This window comes from Zootoca vivipara, chromosome 5, assembly GCF_963506605.1.
Source record: "Zootoca vivipara chromosome 5, rZooViv1.1, whole genome shotgun sequence".
Lineage (NCBI taxonomy): Eukaryota > Metazoa > Chordata > Lepidosauria > Squamata > Lacertidae > Zootoca > Zootoca vivipara.
The window spans coordinates 7,799,735-7,821,405 of NC_083280.1; the positions used below are offsets into that span (position 1 = coordinate 7,799,735).

A 21,671-nucleotide genomic window follows, 5' to 3' on the forward strand; every position below is an offset into this window, starting at 1 on the left:
TTTAGGCATGTTCGGAGGCAAAACTACTCCTTTGAAGATTTTAGCTGCACAACCTTAAGACTCTCATAACCTGTCTTACCTTTTGTGTGTTTTTCTCCCTGCCCCTTGACTTAACAGGCAAATAAGATGCCCTTGCGACCCCTGGACCCCGTGCGCCTGAGCACCATGAATTGCGGACCAGATTTCACACCCTCCTTTGCCAACCTGGGTCGCCCAGCGCCGCCTAACCGTGGACCGGTATGTACCATCACACCATGTCTTGTCTTCTGGCATGTATCTCCTGCCAGCTTTGTCTGCATGATGAACTCCAAGTTAGTGCCATCGTGTCTGGGCCACTGATGCTCTGTGATGGAACTGAGTATCTGAGCAGGCAGGCAGGCAGGCAGGCAGGCACACCTTCTGCTGGCTCCCCCATCTGTTGGAGCCAAGCATACTGGGAGGCAGGCTAACATCATGCTGGCGATGCCACCTCTACGCCCGTGCTTCTCTGTGCTGGGGGGGCAGGTCGGGTGGCATCTGAACAGTGCTGGCATCACTTCTACCCCTTTGCTTCCACAGCCTCCAGGGCCAGGCCCACGCCGTTCCCAGCAAAGCCTGAGGAAGGAGCCTCGGAAGATTATCGCTGTAGCGTCCCTGAACGAAGATGTCAAGCTCAACAAGGCTGAGAAGGCCTGGAAGCCCAGCAGCAAGCGGGCAAGTGAGCCAGAGGATCCTGAAAATTTAAAAACTCAGGTAAGGACTTGCATGACCTCATCTGCACCCTCACACTTTCCTGGTTGGTGAGTCTCCTACTAGCCGTTTATAGATTCACATGCTCTCTCACTTCTCATATGTAAATTTCCCCTTTTTCCTTCCGTGGTTTGCTCAAACCATAGTTTAGTGTGGCCACCCGCCAATTGATTAGAGCTAAAGTCAATTGTTGAAGCCCTGATTTGCACGCACCAATTTTTAACCAACGTTTTAAACCTCAGCTTTAAACAGTCGTAGTTAGCTCTAACTATAATTGGTCCCAATGCTGATGTACAGTGGAACCTCGGTTGTAGAACATAATCCGTTCCGGAAGACCGTTCAACTTCTGAAACGTTCGGCAACTAAGGCTCAAAGGGCTATCGGCAATTCCCATTGAGAAAATTGAAAAACACGCCATGGAACCCGTTTGACTTCTGAGGCGCATTCGAAAATTGAAGCATTTACTTCCATGTTTTCGCTGTTCGTGTTCTGAAACGTTTGGGTTCCGAGACACTCGAAAACCACTAAATGAGGGCAACAGGCAGTAGAAAGGGTGTGTGTCCCCCTAATTTATGTGGTTGAGATTCTGAATTTTACATCTGAAATAGACCACCAGGGTACAAAAAAGAGTCGGGGAAAGAACCTCTTGCTTTCTTTCCAAGTGCCTTACATTTTGTATTTTATTCCTGAAAGATACAAAAAAAAAAGGTGGTGAAAAACAGCTGGGGGGTGGTGGATGTCATTCAGAAACTTGCATTTTAGCTCACCAACAACTTCATCTGGATACTGGTATTTTGGAAGACATTCCTGCTCCAGTCTCTGTGCTTGCCTCAGAGGAAAATACGAGTTACTGCTTTTGCTCCCTGGAGGGAAGAAAGCCATGCCCTCCGTGGTTTTCTTCCAGGCTCCTTTCCCTGAACCTCTGGGACAGTGTTCATTTCTCACTGAGTGGTGCCATTCCTGCTGGAGTTCCAGCGTCCTTTACTTCCTTTGGGGCGTGAACTGTTCCTTTGAGGTGGGAGAGATTTCAAAAGCTCCCCACCACCACCAAAAACTAAGAACCTGAAAAGAAATTGGGAGGAATTTCCAATGCAGTTTATTTTTCTGTGGAAAATAGTCCATTTCTTAAGTTCATTAAGGATCAATGAAATGGGGGGGGGGGTGATTTCAAATACAGTGGTACCTCAGTTTATGAACACAATTGGTTCCGGAAGTCTGTTCATAAACTGAAGTGTTCATAAACTGAAGCAAACTTTCCCATTGAAAGTAATGGAAAGTGAATTAATCCGTTCCAGGCGGGTCCGTGGCGTTCGTAAACCGAAAATTCGTAAACTGAGGTGTTCATAAACCGAGGTTCCACTGTACAGTATTTAGGCAAGCGTGGCAGTTTGAATGGGTTTGGCTTTGCTTACTAAATACAAGTAAAACAAATGTGCTAAATTGGCACACTCTATAGAGAAGTGGTTGTGAACTCCCCTGGGGAGCAGTGAGATTACACAGCGGGTAGCACTAATAGAAATTGGGGGTGCTGGAGGTGTAATTAACTCCCAGACTCCGAAAACCTGGTATCACGGGAACAAGTTCATCAGTCTCGTTACAAATGGTTCCAACTGGATTATGAATACATGTGCAGGTAATTGTTACTGTTTTTGATGTTATTGTGTCAGCATCTTCCTTAGTGGGTTGTGCAGATCGCTATTCTGAATAGTGCCCTTTATGGGGTAGGGGGCACTGGGGATGCATTCATGGCACTCATGGGGTGGTGACCTGAAATTTTTAGGGACCCACTGCTCTAGAGCAGTGTTTTTGAAACTTGGGCCTCAGGCTATTTTTTTTTGGATGACAATGCCCATCATCCCTAGCTAGCACCACCAGTGGTCAGGGATGATGGGAATTGTAGTCCAAAAGCAGCCGGAGACCCCCAAGCTTGGGAAACCCTAGAATCAAAGAGTTGAATCATAGAGTTGGAAGAGACCACAAGGGCCATTCAGTCCAACCCCCTGCCAAGCAGGAAACACCATCAAAGCATTATTGGCAGATGCCTGCCAAGCCTCTGCTTAAAGACCTCCAAAGAAGGAGACTCCACCACACTCCTTGGCAGCAAATTCCACTGTCGAACAGCTCTTACTGTCAGCTCTTACCCTGCTCTAGAGCATTGGAAAAAATACTTAAAGAAAGCCCCAATTCAGAATTATCGGAAATCCCACAGAGCTGCTGCTCCCGAGATTAAAACATAAAAGATAAAGGAAAATGATAAGGTGGCCAAGATTCGGAAGGGGTGCATGCTTTTGCACTTGGGGGTTGACTCGTGGGGAAAGGAAAGATGGTTGCCACCTTCCAGCCCCTGTGGATTTGCTTTCCTCTTGGCTTGGGATGGGCTCATGTGTGCTCTCCTTTGCCTGCCGTGTTCATTCCAGCAAACTCAGCCCTGGGCAGAGCAGCGCAGCCAGGAGCTGCTACCAGTTTGTTGGGCAGGCAGGTTTCTGAGCTCCCACATCCACACCTGCAGAAGGAAGGGATGGGTGGAGCAGGACAGGTGTCTCTGTGTGTGTTTATGCCAAGCTCACCTTGCTGATGGCGCCTGGGTGTTTCCTCCCCACAGGAGCTGTTCCGGCGTGTGCGCAGCATTCTGAACAAGCTGACGCCGCAGATGTTCCAGCAGCTGATGAAGCAAGTCACCGAGCTGTCCATCGACACCGAGGAGCGCCTCAAGGGCGTCATCGACCTCATCTTCGAGAAGGCCATCTCTGAGCCAAACTTCTCCGTTGCCTATGCCAACATGTGCCGTTGCCTTATGGGGGTGAGTGCTCCCGCCTCTCTGGGGTGTGGAGGGCCTCGGATCCTGCTCGGGATGGGAAGAGGCGTGGAAATGCTGTTCAGTCAGGGCCATGGCTTGGCTATCAAGCCTATATCCTCACCGCCCTGCTAGCCTCTGTCCTTAAAGGACCTTTGGAGAGAGGCTGGCAGTGTGGCCTGAAAGCACCAGGACACTGTGTCAGGCAGATCTTGCATCCAATCTCCAAGAGTGGCTGCCTGCGGTCGGCGGTGGGGGAGTCAGTCAGATCTCCGGTTACGAATCGGATGGACCCCACAGGAGTTTGCGCGTGAGCTCAGCCCTAACTGCTGCAGACACATGGATTTACAGGTTGCATGTGAATATCAAACAGAGCTGTAGCATTAGAAAGCTGGGATAGCTCTGTTTTTCTTACTACGTTTGAACTATTTCATTTCCCATGGAAAGAAATTGTAGCCAAAGTATCACATCTTGATTTTATATATGTACAAGGTAGGTCAGAAATTGGCCCAAGGGGCCGCCTGCTAATAGTGGTTGCATAGCTTACCATTTGAGCAATACTTGTCTGTGGTTTTGTTAAATCTGTGTAAAAAGGGGGGCATGGGTGTAGATTTCAGTTTCAAGTTTCTGTTCTCTCCCTTTGGCTTGTTGCCATAAAGATGCGAAGAGTCTGGAATTCACTGCTTTAACCCCAATTACATGGCTGCAGTGCATTGATACATTTATTTCTATTTGCTTTCTATGCATTTTGTTCATGTGCTTTCTGCATGGCGTTTCCTCAGTGCATGTTGAAAGATGAGCTGTGGCTCGTGGAAAAGGCTAGTGGGTTGAGGTGGCAGAGATCAGAACTGGGGCTTCCAGCCCATTCTGCTGGCAGTAGAGGGCCAGTTGGAAACTGTCTGAAATCGCTTCCCATTGTGACTCGTGTCTGTCCCTGCTCTAGCTGAAAGTCCCCACTACTGACAAGCCGACCGTGATGGTCAACTTCCGCAAGGTACTCCTGAACCGGTGCCAGAAAGAGTTTGAGAAAGACAAGGATGACGACGAGATTTTTGAGAAGAAGCAAAAGGAGATGGATGACACAGCTGGTGTGAGTTGAGCTTGAAACTTGGGTGGGGTGTGGGCATGATAAAAAGGTTCCCCACCCCTGGGTTCCAGTGATTTATGGAAGTAACAACTGTGAAATAGGTATGCACGTATACAGAGATAGAGGTAATCAAGTCCAGCTTTCGGATCCTCCTAACCTCTACCCCTGTTCCTTCCTCAGCCCGAGGAGAGAGCTCGTCTGAAGGAGGAGCTGGATGACGCCCGGGACAAGGCCCGTCGGCGCTCCCTGGGCAACATCAAGTTCATCGGGGAGCTCTTTAAGCTGAAGATGTTGACCGAAGCCATCATGCATGACTGTGTGGTGAAGCTGCTCAAGAACCATGACGAGGAATCGCTCGAGTGCTTATGCCGGCTTCTCACCACCATTGGCAAGGACCTGGACTTTGAAAAGGCCAAGGTATGGCCTTGCCCAATGTTCAGAAATGCAGCTTTTCATAGCACACGAGAGGACACATCCCAGATTGCACTGCCCTCTCGCTTCATGTTGGGCATCAGCAGAGCAGTTTCTCTGCTGCTTCCTCTCCCCTGCCCTTCCCCTGTTGAGATGCTGGCTTCACAGCTCTTGCTTAGAGCCTACAGGGTTCTGCCCTCCATGCTTTGGTGCCATATTGGAAATGCCAAGTATAGCTCTAGTCTTGAGGGTCCTCCTGTTGTCATTGAACTACATCTCCCAGCATTCCCCAGCATTGGCCAACTTAGCTGGGGCTGATGGGAGTTGGAGCCCCATTCATATTTGGAGGGTTGCAGGTTCCCAGCCCCTGGCATGGCACCAGTGCTTAACCTGACAGGCTTTCCTTGCAGTGGCTGCATGCCACTTGACAGTCAGTCCCGTCCCTCCGGTCAGTTTGCCTCTTGCTCAGGAAGAAATGTGCAGCCATTGCCCAACTACACAGCTTACTTTTTTCTGTAGCTACTTGTGATGCCTGTTGGAGAGTTTAGAGGGAGCAGCCTCCCCCAGCCAAGCTACTTTGCAGGGTGGAGAGAACTGTGCCCAGGCCAGGACTAGATATTTCCCAGCCAGACAGCTGGGCCCTTCTCTCCAGCCCACAAACATTCAAGGAACTGGCCACCCCAGCCCTGGCTGCTACAGGGAACTTGTACAGTGGCTGCTTGTTTCCTTTCTTGAACCTCAGCTTCTACCATGAGTTGGAAGCCCTCAAGGAGAACGTCTTGCCTTGGTTGCTCCCATCCCTCCCGCAGCACGTAGGCACATTGCTGTCTCTGCTCGTTCGTCGTCACTTCTCTCCTTTTCTCCTCTTCCCCACCCAGCCTCGGATGGATCAGTACTTCAACCAAATGGAGAAGATAATCAAGGAGAAGAAAACGTCCTCACGTATCCGCTTCATGCTGCAGGATGTGATTGACCTCAGACGGGTAAGGTGCAGACTGTTGCTCCCTTATGGCCCCCTCTGGGCTAGATGAGAGCCCTGCCCCCTTCCTGGGATAGGTCGGCCTGACTCCGGGTAAGGTGCAAGACCCGCCTTTCCTTCCCAGGGCAACCTGAGTGGGAACAATGGCAGCACGAGCCAACACACACTTCTCTTTGCCCCCCAGCCCCTCAGACACTGTTGCAGCCTGTAGCCCTTGGCTTGTGCGGCTTAGGCAATGGGCTGATAATTCTGCAAGCAGCTGTGTTTGGTGCAGGGAGGTTTCCAGCGCTGTCCCTTTTCTACACCAAAGGGTGCTATGTGCTCAAATCGCACCCCGGGAGAAGGTGCTGCCCAGGAGCTGCTTGCCTGCGTTCAGGCATTGTTGGACTCCCGTTATACCTGGCCATTGACTATGCTGGCTGGGGCTGATGGGAGTTGGAGTCCAACAATGCCTGGAGGGTCACAGATTCCCTAATCCTGATTCACACCCAGCGACCTTAAGATTGCAGTTCCAAGTGTCACACACAAATGGCTGCTTTTGCTTCCAGCATGTGAATTACAGAAGCTGCAGGGGTGTGGGGTCAGGCTGTTGGAAGTGCTGCAGGGGCTCGCAACTGTTGCAAGGGGAAGGCTGCCTGCTTGGAAGGGGGCACACGAAAAGCCCCCGTTGCATGTTGGGCTGCTGAGCATTCCCCTTGCATGGGCCTCCTGCCAAGCAACGCTTTGATGCCTGGATAGCTCAGGACTCGCTTCCGCTCCATTCCACTGCAATTACTGGACAAGTACTCTTTCCAGAGGTTTGAAATAGAGCTGCCCTTGTCAGGCATAGATCTTAAGAGACATAACACATGAGAAACAGGGCAGCCTTCCCCAGATGTTTGGGGTGGTGCTATGGCTTAGTTGGTAGAGCAATGTGCTTTGAAAGCAGAAGGTCCCAAGTTCGATTGCTGGCATCCCCAAGTAGAACTGGGACAGATTCCCTGCCTGAAACAATGAAGAGCACCTGCAAGCCTGTGTAGACAACACTGAGCTGCATCATCATTATTATGCCACTGCCCATCTGACTGGGTTGCCCCAGCCAGCTCCCAACAAAATATTAAAAACTTCCTGATACAGGGCTGCTTTCAGATGTCTTCTAAAATTTGTGTAGTTGTTTATCCCCTTGACATCTGGTGAGAGGCCGTTCCACAGGGTGAGCGCCACTACCGAGAAGGCCTTCTGCCTGGTTCCCCGTAACCTCGCTTCTCGCAGGGAGGGAACCTCCAGAAGGCCCCCAGAGCTTGATGGTCTGACTTTGTAAATGGCATCTTCTTGTCTTCTTACAATGTTGCTGGACTGCAAGTACCATCACTCCCGCTGGCTGGAGATGATGGAGGCTGTAGTCTTTAACAACACCTTCATCTGGCCAGATTAAGAGATGGTGGTAGGAAGAACAAAGGGTGTATGTTTAGAGGTCAGTTGCAAGAACAGCGACCAGGTGGACTGGCCGCTGGTGCTGTTGGCTCTGGACGGGAACGTGAGCCCAGAGGCTGGTCCTGGCTAGACCAACAGAGAAGCTGGTGCTGCCTGTCTCTCGCTCCTCCCTTGCCTTCGCATGCCAAGCGTTCTGGGTGCTGTAACCTCTCCCCTTGCTTTGCCTCTTGCAGAACAGTTGGGTGCCAAGGAGAGGGGACCAGGGCCCCAAGACCATTGACCAGATCCACAAAGAAGCTGAGATGGAGGAGCACCGTGAACACATCAAAGTCCAGCAGCTGATGTCCAAGGGGCAGGATAAGAGGAGAGGGCCTTCAGGCCCATCGTCCTCAGGTGGGTGGGTTGGTCGCCTTCTCAGTTTCTGGATCCATTGCTGCCTTGTGGAGGCCACCTGCTTTTAATGCCCCTGGAAGAGAGAGCAGCTTTGGGATGCCCCAAGTTAATTGTGTGTCTATGTGCATGATGCAGCTGGGCACCACCGAAAGATGTGCCCTGGCTTAGCCTGTCCTTAAAAATTGAGCAAAATTATTAATTTTACTCATTCTCATAAAATTTATACACCACTTGATTGGAAAAAGAAAAGTCAGAGTGGTTTACAAAAAGATGAAACAACAAAATTTATGGACTTTTGGATCCATGGTGGTGGTTGAACAGAGCTTCCTGGTTTAGAAGCAATATGCTACTGAACTTCATAGAATCATAGTGTTTGGAAGGGAACCCGGGGTCATCTAGTCCAACCCCCCTGGAATGCAGGAATCTCAACTACAGCATCTGTGATAGTTGGCCATCCAACCTCTGCCCACCACCTCCCAAGGGGAAACCATTCCACTGTTAAACAGCTCTTGCTGTCAGAAAGTTCTTCCTGGTGTTTAGTCGGAATCTCCTTTCTTGTAACGTGAAGCCGTTGGCTTGAGTCCTACCCTCCGGAGCAGGAGAAAACAAGCTTGCTCCATCCTCGGTGTAACAGCCCTTGAGATATTTGAAGATGGCTGTCCTATCTCCTCTCAGTCTCTATCATGTTTTTCAGGTCTGGGCAGAGTGCAGGAGAGTCCTATTGCCTTCAAGCCCTGCTCTTTCTGCGTCCCAGGGGCACCACTGTGAAACAAAATGCTGAACTGAATAGGCTTTTGGGCTGATCCTGCCAGCCCCAAGCTGCCACACCTTTCTGGCCTATGATAGGCTCTCTTGCTCCAATAGGAACAGTAGACATGTGTATGCATTCATGGGTAGTTTGCCATGGTTAGGCTGTTACAAATGATAGACCTTGACTTGGCTGTCTCTGCAGGTGGGCGGGGCAACCAAGTTTCGGATGACGGCTGGAACACCGTCCCCATCAGCAAGGGCAACAGGCCGATTGACACCAGCAGGTTAACAAAAATCACCAAGGTAAGCTGCTGGGTTGGAATGGGTTTTTGAGGGTGGGGGTGGGGTGCTTGTTTTTTGTGCATTAGGGAACCGTGGCCTTTTCTATCAGTTGCGAAAGATGAGAGAATTTGGGGGGGGGGAAGAGTGTATTTAAGCTCTGGGCAACAAAGGATTGAATGCAGGCAAGCACATAGAATTGCACACATGAGTGGGTGGGCTGTTGTCTGGCTGAGGAGGGGCACTATATCTAGCATAGAAAGCAAACAGGTTACCAGATTTTGGGGGGGGGGAATCCTGTACCTCTCCTACCAGCCCCGCATCAGGCTAGTGGCATTTGTGGGCTGATTTACAAACCTGTACTAACTTTGTACCGAAGGACCTTGTTTATCCCTGCAAAATTGAGTTTTTTAATGACTTCTGGGGTGGTTGATGGTGCTATTGTTGACAAGGAGGGATAGGGAAGGAGGGATACATATGGTGGCAGACATCTAGCATGGGTTGGGCAATCCAGAAAGCATTCTGTCATTGTTAAGTAGTGGTAGATGGGTTGGGTGCTTCTTTGGCTGCCTCTGATGGTGAATGAGTTGTCTCCTCCTCTCTCCTTGCCCCCTCCCAGCCAGGTTCAATCGACTCCAACAACCAGCTTTTTGCACCCGGTGGGCGTCTGAGCTGGGGGAAGGGCAGCAGTGGTGGTTCGGGTGCCAAGCCTGCTGAACCAGGTAAATGCAGCTGGCGCAACAAAGGGTTTGCAAAATGAGCAGTGCTTCTGCAGCTCCTTGGTCCTCTAACCTGTTATCTTACCTGTCCTTTCTTTGCCCAGCGCCTGACTCCAATCGGCCAGCCACAAGTACCTTGAATCGCTTCTCAGCCTTACAGCAGTCGGCTCCTGCAGAGAGCCAGGATGTGCGGCGTGTGGTGCAAAGGTCCGTCTCATTCCCACTCTTACTTAGATTCTCCCCCCCCCCCCAAGCAGGCCTGATTCTTGCTTCTCAGGCCTGCCAGGTCCATCCTGCTGTTCCAAACACCCTAGGTGCATTTTTGGATTTTGCATTTGCTCAAGGGGAGGAAAGTATTTGAGGAGGCGCTTTTGCCAACGCATGAGCTCCTAAACCTCCTCACATGCAAATAGGGCATGGCTGGCTGCAGATGTTGGGTAGGAATACCAAAAACAGATAGATCAGAGTGGGGGAATAACCCCCTATTTTGCAACTTGAATAAAATATTCTAATAAGTTTGCGTAGGTTGATACATGTACTTTATTCTGACTTTCCCTCCTGCTTCTCCCTTTTATGTAATTTGGAGCTGCATGGGACACTTGAGCATCCGGGGAGAATGCAGGGAAGTAAGATAGAAATAGATGTGGGGGTTTATTCCTGCAAACTTCCAGCCTCTGTGCCACTTGCCTCATCGCCCTCTGCCGTCAGTGCCAGTAGTCAGGGATGATGGGAGTTGTAGCCCAACAATGCCTGAAGGGCCACAGACTCCCCATCCTTCCTGCCTATTTTTTTGTAGTCTTGGGACACACTGATGGCATTATGGGAAGGACCATAAATCCTCTAGACTGCTTTCCAAATAGAGGGTCACAGGCACAACCCTGCCCATCCGCTTATAGCAGGCATGCCCAACCTGCGGCCCTCCAGATGTTTTGGCCTACAATTCCCATGATCCCTAGCTAACAGGACCAGTGGTCAGGGATGGTGGGAATTGTAGTCCAAAACATCTGGAGGGCCGAAGGTTGGGCATGCCTGGCTTAAAGAATCATAGTTGGGAGGGACCCGAAAAGTCATCTAATCCAACCCCCCTGCAATGCAGGAACCTCAACTAAAGCAGTTATGACAAATGGCCATACAACTTCTGCCTAAAAACTTCCAAGGAAGGGGATCCACAACCTCCCAATGGAGTCCAGTAAGAGTTTGACAGCTCTTGCTGTCAGAAGGTTTTTCTGTATGTTTAGTCGGAATCTCCTTTCTTGTAACTTGAAACCATTGGTGCGAGTCCTACCCTCTGGAGCAGGAGAAAACAAGCTTGTTCCCTCTTCCATGTGACAGCCCTTGAGATACCTGATATCATATCTCCTCTCAGTCTCCTCTTTTCCAGGCTAAGCATGGCCAGCTCCTTCATCCATTCCTCATCAGGCTTGGTTTCCAGAGAAACATAGGCCTGGGAAGAGCCTAAGACCTCTTGAGTAGGCAGAACCAGGCTGGATTAGACAAATGGTCAGCGTAGGGTAGCCTTCCCTAACCTGCTGCCCTCCAGCTGCTACAATCTGCAATTTCTAGCTGTGCTAGCTGGAACTTTTAATTCACTACATCAGGAGGGCACCGGTTTGAGGGGAGAGTATTACAGAACTTTGCCCTTTTTTTCCCTTCCCGTGTTTCTGTTTTTCCTTCTGTGCTGGTCCTGAATGAGACCCCAGCCACCTGGCAAGTGTTTGTCTGGCATTCAGTGCCGTTTCACCTGAACTCTTGCGTGGTCTCCTTGCAGAAGCAGCAGTAGCCGCGACCGCTCCGAAAAGGGTGGTGAACGAGGGGACCGCTTGGAGCGCGAGCGGCCGGAGAGGGGCGATCGCCTCGAGAGGCCAGAGCGGTCGGACCGGAACAGGACCCCTGTCACCAAGCGTAGCTTCAGCAAGGAGATGGATGACAGGAGCCGGGAGCGAGAACGAGAGCGGCAAGGGGTCCTCGAGACAGTGCGCAAAGTGGCCAGCATGACCGAGGAGCGGGACCGAAGCAGGGAACCTGGTGAGTGGCGGGAAGGTGTGCGGGGTTTAGTGGGCGGTGGCCTCCCCCCCGCCACTTTCCGATTTGGTCCAGGACCAGTGTTGACCTCTCGCTTCCTCCGTCTCTGCAGCAAAGCGTGAGCCAGTGGCCCCTGAGCCCCCTGCCAAGCCTGCCTTGTCCGAGGAGGAGCTGGAGAAGAAAGCCAAGGCCATCACTGAGGAATACCTGCACATCAACGATATGAAGGTTTGTGCTGCAGAGAAGTGGCAGGAGCAGAGCATTTAACGGAAACTGCGGAATAGGACGCAGGGCATGGATATTATGCTTGATATTTTATGAGAGGGCAGTAGATAAATATGAGTTCGTGGTTTGGCACTAGGATTGGGGGATTGGGGGAAGAGCAGGTTGGAATCAGCTGCTCAGCTGCTAGGAGTCTTGTATATTGAGCAATTTTCTTAGATAAGAAGCATAGCAGATTAAAGAACTTTCAGGTGGCCTTTTCCATTCCAAAACTGCTCTTGTGACCCCTCCCCTCTTGAACTCCTGGAAGCTTAGCAGTGGTTCATTGATGCTTGCAGGGCAACATGGATGCACAGTCATGGCAGAGGGGAATGCTGAGCACTGTCTGCTGGGCCTAACAGGCTACATTGATGCCTCCTGTTAACAGAGGCCCCTGGAAGGACCTGTTCAGATTCACAAGGGATTGGTTTGTTGGAGTGGGTCAGTCTTAGACCAAGGGAAGCTTGGGTTGAAATTGCCGCTTATCATGAAGCTCACTGAGCTATCATATAGGCTGAGGGTGTTTTACTAGTCCATCATAACCCACAGATAAGATTGGGGCAGATGGAGAGGGAGAGCTAAGGGTGTAATAATATATCACTGCAATAAGCACACACTTAAATCAAAGGCTCAGTATTCTGCATGACAGTCTTTTAAGGAGAGGGGCTCCCGTTTTGGGGTGTTGCCCTGAAATATTGCACGAGCCGAAACTCTCTTAACAGGTCCTTGGATTCCTCCCTGCAACAGGTTGGCTTGGGCCAGATCTCACCAGCCCAAGGTGCAGACTTTGCTATGAGATGTTTGCGCTGAGCTCTCCCCCTTCTCTGCCCGCTTCTTGCAGGAGGCTCAGCAGTGTGTCCAGGAACTGAACTGCCCCTCCCAGCTCTACATCTTTGTGCGGAACGGAATCGAGTCCACGCTGGAGCGGAGCACGATTGCCCGGGAGCACATGGGGATGCTGCTCTACCACTTGGTCAAAGGAGGCATCCTCTCCAAGGAACAGTACTACAAAGGGTAATGGAGTCCTGCTATGAAATTTTTGTGTGTGGGGTGGGGCATGCACAAAGCAAAGGTGGCCTCTGACAGCTGCAATATCCAGTCCCAGTCCTTTGCACACACTGACTGCCCCCCTCCCTTCCTTTTCCACCCCTAGGCTGCATGAGATCCTGGAGATTGGTGAAGATATGGAGATTGATATCCCACACATATGGCTGTACCTGGCGGAGATCATAACTCCCATTCTGAGAGAAGGTGGCATCCCCATGGAGGAGCTGTTCAGGTGAGCTGGAGCCTCTTTCCTTTCCTCTGCATGGGCTTTCCCTCTTTTCCTCTCCCCCCCCCCCAACCGGTGAATGACCTTCCTGTGGTCTTTTCAGGGAGATTGCCAAGCCTTTGGTACCTATTGGCAAGGCCACGACTCTGCTGCTGGAGATCCTGGGCCTGCTTTGCAAAGGGATGGTAAGTTGCTCTCCTTCATGCCCTGGTCAACCTTGTCTGTTGATCCCCGGGGCTTGCATGTTGTGATTGGTGAGCGGCCATAAAATGTTATCGGTGCCTTTCCATGTTTGGCTCTGCTTGTTTACGGAAAAACAAGCTAATTCCTCCTCCCACCCTGATCAGGGGAGCTCAGCTGTGGACGGGAGCAATTGGCTCCTGTTGCCTCGAAGGCAAAGACGCCGAAATTCCGTGGGTGTCTCTGCTCTGGAACAGAGTGATGGAGACACTTTGCCTCTCAGCCAAGCAAAAAGCAGGCGACTAGTCTGCTGGAGCTAAGGCAGTTTGCCTCCTCTGTCTGTTCTCTTCACACTCGCTTCCAAATGTGGCCAGAGGAAAACTAGCACATCATGTATTTTTTAGGTGCAAAAAATAGCCACCCACAAGGAATAGCTTGCTATCACACAAGAAAACCGAATTCAAAGGTTTGTTGGAATCAAGTAGAAAATTGCACTAGTTACACCCGGACAACACCATCACTGGCCCCAACAACATCAAACATACCATCTCAGGACTATTTAATTGCTCATCTTCTAACATTGTGTATGCCATCAAATGCCAACGGCGCCCTTCAGCTCTCTATATTGGACAAACAGGCCAAACCCTACGCCAAAGGATAAATGGACATAAATCTGACATCAGGAATCACAAGACAGAAAAACCAGTAGGAGAACACTTCAATCTTCCAGGACGTTCTATACAAGATCTCAAAGTAGCTGTCTTATTACAGAAAAATTTCAGAAACAGACTGGAAAGAGAAGTTGCTGAATTGCAACTCATTACCAAGCTTAAAACCATGGAGAGACCTGGTCTGAATAAGGACATTGGATTCTTATCTCATTATACATGATAAAGCTATCTTTAGCCACCCTTGCTTTTTCCTGCAAGACCAATTGCAGTCGTTAATAGTCATCAACAGGTTCAACACTCCTATCAGTCAATCACCCATTCCCACCATCCTTCTGAGTAATACCCCTCCCCACCCTGTGACTATACATAAGGGTCTGGTGACTTCTGTTCCAGTGTATCTGAAGAAGTGTGCATGTACATGAAAGCTCATACCAATGACAAACTTAGTTGGTCTCTAAGGTGCTACTGGAAGGATTTTTTTTTTTATTTTGTTTAGATAATTGCAATTAGAGTTCCAACATCAACAAACATCTCAAAGTAATAAAAAAAAGATCTAGGATGACTTTAGATAGAGGCACCACAAAGCAGCATCAGCCCTCCTCCTTGGCTTTGCTTGTTTAAGTCACTTCTACCCCTTTAATTAGTCCCTTCCTGTTCATTTAGTTTCACCCCTGGAGGAGCACTTGTATTGTTAAAAAGAATATGTATGGCAAGCAGAAGGTGCAGGGGTTGTTCTTGTTTTGTGTTTTTATATTGTGATTTTACGTTGTAACCACCCAGGCACCTGCAGGTATAGGGTGGTATACAAATTTAATAAATAATAATAGCTGCCTATTGAGGGGTAGACGTAGTGGTGAAGCCGGGCTTGTGAGTGTCTTGGATGAAATGTTCCTAAGGTGGTCCCTGTTCCCCTGTAGAGCCACAAGAAGGCAGGGACGCTGTGGAGAGAAGGTGGCCTTAGCTGGAAGGAATTCCTGCCCGAGGACCAGGATGTCAATAAGTTCATCACAGAGCAGGTGAGCACAATGAGCTTTGTGGGGGAGGTTGGGGTAGCTTCTGGAGCCGGAAGGGGCTTCAGCTTGGCCCCAGAAAGCATCCTCTGAAGAGGCAGCGGGATGCCTGCTTTTGCCATTGCCTCTGGCCCTGACTCTTGCCTCCCTGTTTCCCCCCCCCTTGCTGCTCAGAAAGTGGAGTACACAATGGGTGACAACTCCGACGCACCCAGCCGCAAGGAGCTCACGTCGGAAGAGCTGTGCAAGCAGCTAGACAAATTATTGAAAGAAAATGCAAATAACCAAAGAATATATGACTGGATTGAGGTGAGTTGGGAAGGGCGAGTGCTGCTGTGCAGAAGAGCATGGGAGGTGGGCCTGGGGGGTACCTCTTGCAGTGACCGGTGGGGAGGGCGGAGGGAGAAACAATTGGAGGGGCAAGTTCTTTCAGCAACTTGGATGGTTTGGAAAAGGGTCCAGACAAATCCATGGCACACAAGGCTATTGGCGTCTCCTAACCACAGTGGCTGTGGTTTCCCTCTTCTGTCACAGGCAGTATGCCTCTGCATGTCAGTTATTGGGGAGAGTGCTGTTGCTGTTAGGTCCTGCTTCTGGGCTTCTCATGGGCATCTGATTGGCTATGCCGAGGAAAGGATGTTTGACTAGATGAGCCAGACTCTTCTTAGGTTCTTATAAAGAATCCCCAGAGAAAAGAGGCATGCCGATTGGATTCCTATCCCCCACCCCCATCCCTTTTATTGCATTTTTTCTCCCAAGGAGCTCAAGGTGGTCGTCCCCCCTCATTTAATCTCCACAACAACCCTGCGAGGTGGGTTAGGCTGAGAGACAGTGATTGGCCTCAGGCCCCCCCAGTGAGCTTCAAGGCCAAGTAGAGATTTGAACTCTGGTCTCTCAGCCCCCTAGTCCAACATTAGCTGCTCCGCCACATTGGAAGTTGCAGTCTGTCTGGAGAGTTGTGTCCCACAGTCATAAAAGTCCATTCCACTTGGGTCTTGACAACAGCTTCTATGGACTGAGCATGCCATCAGATGCTCTGTGAAGCATTAAATTATTAGGAAGCTTTGCCCTTCTTCCTTCTCCAGCAGTTTGCTCGGAGAATGGGATTGCTGCCTCCCCGCCCCCCTTTATTGATTAGATGATGGTTGGGGATATCTGGGTAAATCGCTAAACCAGCAGGCCTTTGTGGGGTTGGCTCCCTTGCTGGCACATAGAAGGAGCAGCTTCAGTCAGGAGGGAAAATACGCAGATGGAGTTCTGACTCTGTGTGTGGTCGGTATGGATGTTTTTAAAGTCGATTTCCAGATACTTAGGTTGGCAACTGCAAGTGCTTCCAACCTCTGATCCTCTTCTTTCCCACCAGGCAAACCTGAGTGAGCAGCAAGTCTCATCCAATATGTTTGTCAGAGCCCTGATGACGTCAGCGTGCCATTCTGCTGTTGTCTGTAAGCATTGGTGCAAGCCTGGAGTGGCAGGGACCGGGGTGGGGGGGTGGGGTGGGGGCTGCGTATGTGTGTGGCGGTTTAGTGGGAAGTGGGTGTCTCTCCTGTGAGCTGGGTCTGGGGGCTGGTGTCTCAGATGAGAGCAGAGCCTAAAAATGCCTTTGGCCCACCATTGTAAGTGACCTGCCAAACAAAAAAACAGCCCCACAACATTGCAATGCTTCTCTGTGAACTTGTTTGTGACACCTGTGTGGAAACACAAAAACGAGGTGAAAACAACCTGTCAAACAGGGAGCAGGCCATGCATGGTGGGCAGTGTTCAGCTTTCTAGCTCTCATTAGTTGATTACAGTGGATAAATAGGAGCATTGTTCATTGCATTCAGGCCTGGTGGTTTGCCTGTTTTTATAGACTCCTCCACTCCCAGTTTGGTTTATTTGGGATTTAATCTGTTTTACTTACCTTGCTGTAACCCACCCTGAGGCTTTAGGATTAAGGGCAGGTATTCAATCTTCCTTCCTTCCTTCCTTCCTTCCTTCCTTCCTTCCTTCCTTCCTTCCTTCCTTCCTTCCTTCCTTCCTTCCTTCCTTCCTTCCTTCCTTCCTTCCTTCCATTTCCTTTTTTGGGGGAGCTTGGTGGCCACTATTGGGATGCCTGCTGAGGAATGGGACCTGTGGCAGAAGCCAACTCACCTTGGAGTAAACTGCCCTCTAGGATTCGGATGAGGCAACAGGCAGGGGACCAGGAGGCTGTTATTGGCTGTTTTGAGGGGTGCAGAACATCCTTAACTCTGAGCATCCTTCTTCCCTACCCCCCCCCCCAATCTTCCTGCCGCTGCAGTTGAGAACCCTTACCGGATGGACAGTCCCGTGATCAAGAGCCGAGCCAAGCTGCTGCAGAAATACCTGAGCGATGAGAATAAGGAGCTGCAGGCCCTCTATGCTTTACAGGCCCTTGTGGTAAAGCTGGACCAGCCAGCAAGTAAGTGTTTCGCCTGGGAAGGCGACCTAGCCTTGTATGCCCAAGCCGCAATAGAGATGAGCTGCCTGTAAATCAGTGTTTCCCAAACTTGGGTCTCCAGCTGTTTTGGACTGCAGTTCGCATCTTCCATTACCACTGGTCCTGCTAGCTAAGGAGTTGTAGTCAAAAAACAGCTGGAGACCCAAGTTTGGCAAACACTGCTGTAAAATCAAGAGAGGTAAAGGTGCAATAGGTTCAGGGAAAGCGCAGTCAAAATGGCTTGAAGGAACTCCCCCTTGAGCAATAATTTAACATTTGGGGCTTTTCAGTTCATAAAAATGGCAAATAAACAGGGGTGGGGGATGACAACATGACAGAGGTGTAATATCCAGTTAATCGAAAAAGATAAATATGGGAAGATTCGGGATAGACAAAGTACTTTGTCACACAGAGCATAGTTAAACTGTGACATTCACTCCCTCTCTGTTGGATTGATTTAAAAAGAGGGTCAGGCAGATTCATGGAGGATCAGCTGTTATCAGTGGCTACTAGTCTCAATGGACAACCTCCCTGTGGATAGAGGCACTGTTTTTCCTTTTGTCATCTAGGGCGCTGCCTTACACAGAGTCAGACCACTGGCTCATCTAGCTCAGCCTTGTCTCCAGTGACAGGTAGCAGCTGTCCAGGTTTCCAGGCAGGGAGCATCTCGCAGCTCCACGTGGAGATGCCAGGGATAGAGCTCAGAACCTCCTGCATGTAACACAGATGCTCCGCCACTGAGCTTATAGCTGGGATACCTCACTCTTAATCTCAGGGTTGTGGGTTCGAACCCCACATTGAGCAAACGATTCCTGCATTGTAGGGGGTTGGATTAGCTGGCCCCTGTGGTCTTTTCCAACTCTAAAAGTCTCTGATTCCCTTGATCGTAGATAATAGAACTTGGGCTCAGCCAGTTACAGCAGGGTTTCCCAAACTTGGGTCTCCAGCTGGTTTTGGACTAAGATTGCCATTATTGCTGCTAGCTAGGGGTGGTGGAATTTGTCGCCCAAAAACAACTGGAGACCCAAGTTTGAGGAGCAGCGTGTTAGGGGGCTGGTGAAAGAGCACTTCCTTGTGCCTCCTGGATAGATCCTGCCTCTAGGAGTAGAGAAGAATCAATGATAAGATGTTGGTCGTAAGACCCGTCTTCCAAGCACCCAGAAGGGCGGGTTGAGTCAGCTGGCGACCTACATTTCCCCCTCTGTGTTATTTGACTCTCCTGCCCCCCCCCCTCCTGCCGCTTCCAGATCTGCTCCGAATGTTCTTCGATGCCTTGTACGATGAGGACGTGATTAAAGAGGAAGCCTTCTACAAGTGGGAGTCAAGCAAAGACCCGGCTGAACAGCAAGGGAAGGGAGTCGCGCTCAAGTCCGTTACAGCCTTCTACACTTGGCTGCGCGAAGCGGAGGACGAGTCTGACAACAACTGAGCACCCACGTTGTGGGAGGTGGTGGGGACAGACGGACGGAGCCTGCCTGCCTGCCTGCTCTGACCCCTCCTCAGAGCCTTGGACTCCCATGGGGGTGGCAGCGTGGGGGGTTAAGGATACACAGGAACTGGGCGCTGCTCTCCGTACCTTCCTCCCACACAGGACTTCTTCCCCACCCCCTTATTATTATTATTTTTTGGTTGGGATTTTTTTTGTTCTTTTGTTTCTGTTTTAACAGCCTGTATTGGTTTGTGTCTGACGATAATAAATTGATGCTGAAGGAGGCGGTAAGTGTTGCTGCTCCGCTCAGCTCCCGAGGCCAATTGCCCCGGGGCGCACCTGGATGATGATTTTAATGAGCGGGGGGGCCCCCTCGAATCTTTGGCAGGTGCGAAGCACCCAAAACACATGTCTGTGGAAAGGGGTTGGGGGCTGGGAGAGCCTGAGGCCTCTGCTGCTCCCCCCTCCCATCTCCCCTTCCTCCTCCTCCTCCTCCCAGTTATTGCTGAAATATAGAGAGATTATATAAATATATATATAAAATATAAATATAGACTTATTAAATCTTTTGAGGTTTGAGAGGATAGGACTCTGCTGTCCGCAAACTTTGCCCACCTGTTCCCATCCGCCCCCCCCATCCCACTGCTCCCCCATGCACCCTCGGATCACCGCCTGGAATTAACACAAAAGCCTCTTGACAGATGTTGTTGCTTTTTTAAAATAAGGGGGGGGTCATTTCAAACATCCGCCTTGCTTGGGAGCTGCTGGAGAGTTGCTGGCGGAGGGAATAAAATGGGGGTGGGTGGTGTGTTTGCAGTTTTGAGGTGGGGGGAAGCTTCCTTCTTTGGGAGGGCCCTCTCCCCCCCCACGCCCCCTCCCCCCCCACGCCCACACTGAGGCCACGGTTTTGTGACCTGCTTCGCCTGCAATGGATGGTTAAAAGGAGCTGCTCTTGTGATTGAGAGCGAGAAAGAAAACAAAACAAAAAACAAAAAAACGAAAACGTGAAAGCAAAAATGAAACAAGGATTCGGAATTATCGGTCACATGAATTTGTAAATACTTTTTCTTTTCTTTTTCTTTTTTCTTTATGGAGTATTTAATTGAAGATTCAAAAAAAGCATCTTTTCACCGTAAACTGGAAATAAAAAAAAGAACATTGCTTAAAAAAGGTGACGTGTTGGCTGCTGTCGCGTCCCTGCCTCCCGCCTCGGCAGGTCTTGTCGGGAGAGTGATAGAACCCAGGGTTCCTGTGCCCCTGCTCCTACCTGACCCTATGGAAAAGGAGCAGGGAGGTTTATTTAGTAGAAAACTTTGGCTCTGGGGGGAGAGGTTATTGCGGGGAGAGGGTGTTGCAAACACTGGTGATGGGCTAGTGCAAGTAGAGTGAGCTTTGGGTGAAGTGTGCAAGCAGGCTCTCCAGTGTTGGTTGCCTTGCAGGCTTTGTAAAATGCAGGAAATTTGATTTGGAGGAGGAGAGAGGACAAAAGGCAGTCTGAGGCCCTGGAGAGCCTGCACAAAGTAAACCTGTGTCCCCCTCTCCCCAAAGATGTTGGACTACAACTCCTAATCATTAGTCAGGCTGCCTGGGCTCGGTGGCAGAGTGTGGTCTGGTGGCAGAATTCTTGCTAGGGTTCACCTTGACCTCCCCAGGAATGAATTTGAATCCTTGATTCAGCGTTTGGAATTTCTCAAGATGCTTTTTAAGCATGGGCAGTGTTTGCAGGGAGAAAGGGGTTTGCCGCGGGTGGAACGGTCAGGATTCCTGGACTCCTTGAGCTGCCAGAGGAGATGGGGAAGGGCAGAGCATCATGGCGTTGCTCTTGTGACTGAGCCCTCATGGTTTCCAACACTGAGGCAGAAACTTGGCATGAACTGAGATTCCCAAGAAGCCAAACGCTGGACCTGCACCCAGCGTTGTCACTCGCAGGGTTCCCTGCTCTCCTCCTGGAATGGAGGAGACAGCAGAACAGCTACTTCCTCCTGCAACTTCCATCTCTTCTCTTGAAACGGTCGTGTTGATCTTCTTTGCAAATGTGGAACCGCTGTGTGTCCCAAAGCGATGCCCATTGTTTTCACCTTCAGTGCTGGAGTGTCATGAACGGAGTGTCCCACTTGGCTCCAGGCGCCACCACCCTCTCTTCTGGGCAAAAGGCAAGTTTCTGCACTTTGTCCTGGTAGATAAGATTTTTTGAAAGTGCGTAGGAGCAAGAACTGTCAGTGTCAGGAACTTTACCAAGTAAACCCCATGTTCAGGAAATGAGGATTATTTTTGCCCTGCATGACTTACAGTGCCTAAATTAAAAATTCTTGTTAACCATGCTCCACAAATCTGATGGGATGTAGAATTATCTGGCACCCTTAATATCACCCGGTGGTGAGCTGATCTGCTCACAAGACACTACAAGATGGTAGACACCGTTGTAGAATTCTGGAGCATAGCATCTCAAGACTGCAGAATATGGAGAAAGAGAGCAGGGACATGCTGCTCATTTATTTAATAAGAAATATGTACCACTTATTTAAAACCTCAAAGCAGTATACATAAAACACTACAATATATTTATTTATTGATAACAAAATAATATTGTGGCACACGAAGACTAACGTATTTGCCAAGATGCTTTCCAGTTAAGGATGACGCCCCGATGAAACCTTATGCTAGAAGAAATAACATCTCCCTTTTGGATTTTCTTCTTCCATATTATCCCACTAAAACACAACCTGGAAGCAGTGAGTAAATTAGCACAGTGTTTCCAGCATGACCACTACATCGAGCCCAGTTTAACCAGGGATGGGATCAAGGAGGGATTTCCATGGGCTGTGGACTTT

The 21,671-nt window shown here is 49.9% G+C and overlaps 1 protein-coding gene and 1 non-coding gene across 17 annotated transcripts in view; both read left to right on the plus strand.

Annotated features, from left to right (window-relative positions):
* Window positions 1–20,010, plus strand: part of EIF4G1 (eukaryotic translation initiation factor 4 gamma 1) — an 83,664-nt gene extending 63,654 nt beyond the window's left edge. For all 16 annotated transcript variants that reach the window (XM_060274331.1, XM_035133981.2, XM_035133984.2 and 13 more), the window contains 20 exons: window positions 118–237; window positions 559–732; window positions 3,332–3,529; window positions 4,467–4,613; window positions 4,791–5,027; window positions 5,900–6,004; window positions 7,647–7,806; window positions 8,759–8,859; window positions 9,455–9,557; window positions 9,659–9,761; window positions 11,323–11,579; window positions 11,689–11,804; window positions 12,679–12,851; window positions 12,991–13,116; window positions 13,214–13,295; window positions 14,879–14,977; window positions 15,146–15,280; window positions 16,335–16,416; window positions 17,253–17,393; window positions 18,659–20,010. In XM_060274331.1, the coding sequence (XP_060130314.1) occupies window positions 118–237; window positions 559–732; window positions 3,332–3,529; window positions 4,467–4,613; window positions 4,791–5,027; window positions 5,900–6,004; window positions 7,647–7,806; window positions 8,759–8,859; window positions 9,455–9,557; window positions 9,659–9,761; window positions 11,323–11,579; window positions 11,689–11,804; window positions 12,679–12,851; window positions 12,991–13,116; window positions 13,214–13,295; window positions 14,879–14,977; window positions 15,146–15,280; window positions 16,335–16,416; window positions 17,253–17,393; window positions 18,659–18,840 (2,841 nt within the window). In that variant the 3' untranslated portion in view covers window positions 18,841–20,010. The remainder of the gene's footprint in view (window positions 1–117; window positions 238–558; window positions 733–3,331; window positions 3,530–4,466; window positions 4,614–4,790; window positions 5,028–5,899; window positions 6,005–7,646; window positions 7,807–8,758; window positions 8,860–9,454; window positions 9,558–9,658; window positions 9,762–11,322; window positions 11,580–11,688; window positions 11,805–12,678; window positions 12,852–12,990; window positions 13,117–13,213; window positions 13,296–14,878; window positions 14,978–15,145; window positions 15,281–16,334; window positions 16,417–17,252; window positions 17,394–18,658) is intronic.
* Window positions 294–370, plus strand: LOC118094116 (small nucleolar RNA SNORD66). Its single transcript, XR_004693725.1, has one exon. It is a non-coding gene; the product is annotated as a small nucleolar RNA SNORD66 (small nucleolar RNA).
* Window positions 20,011–21,671: the final 1,661 nt, after the last annotated feature.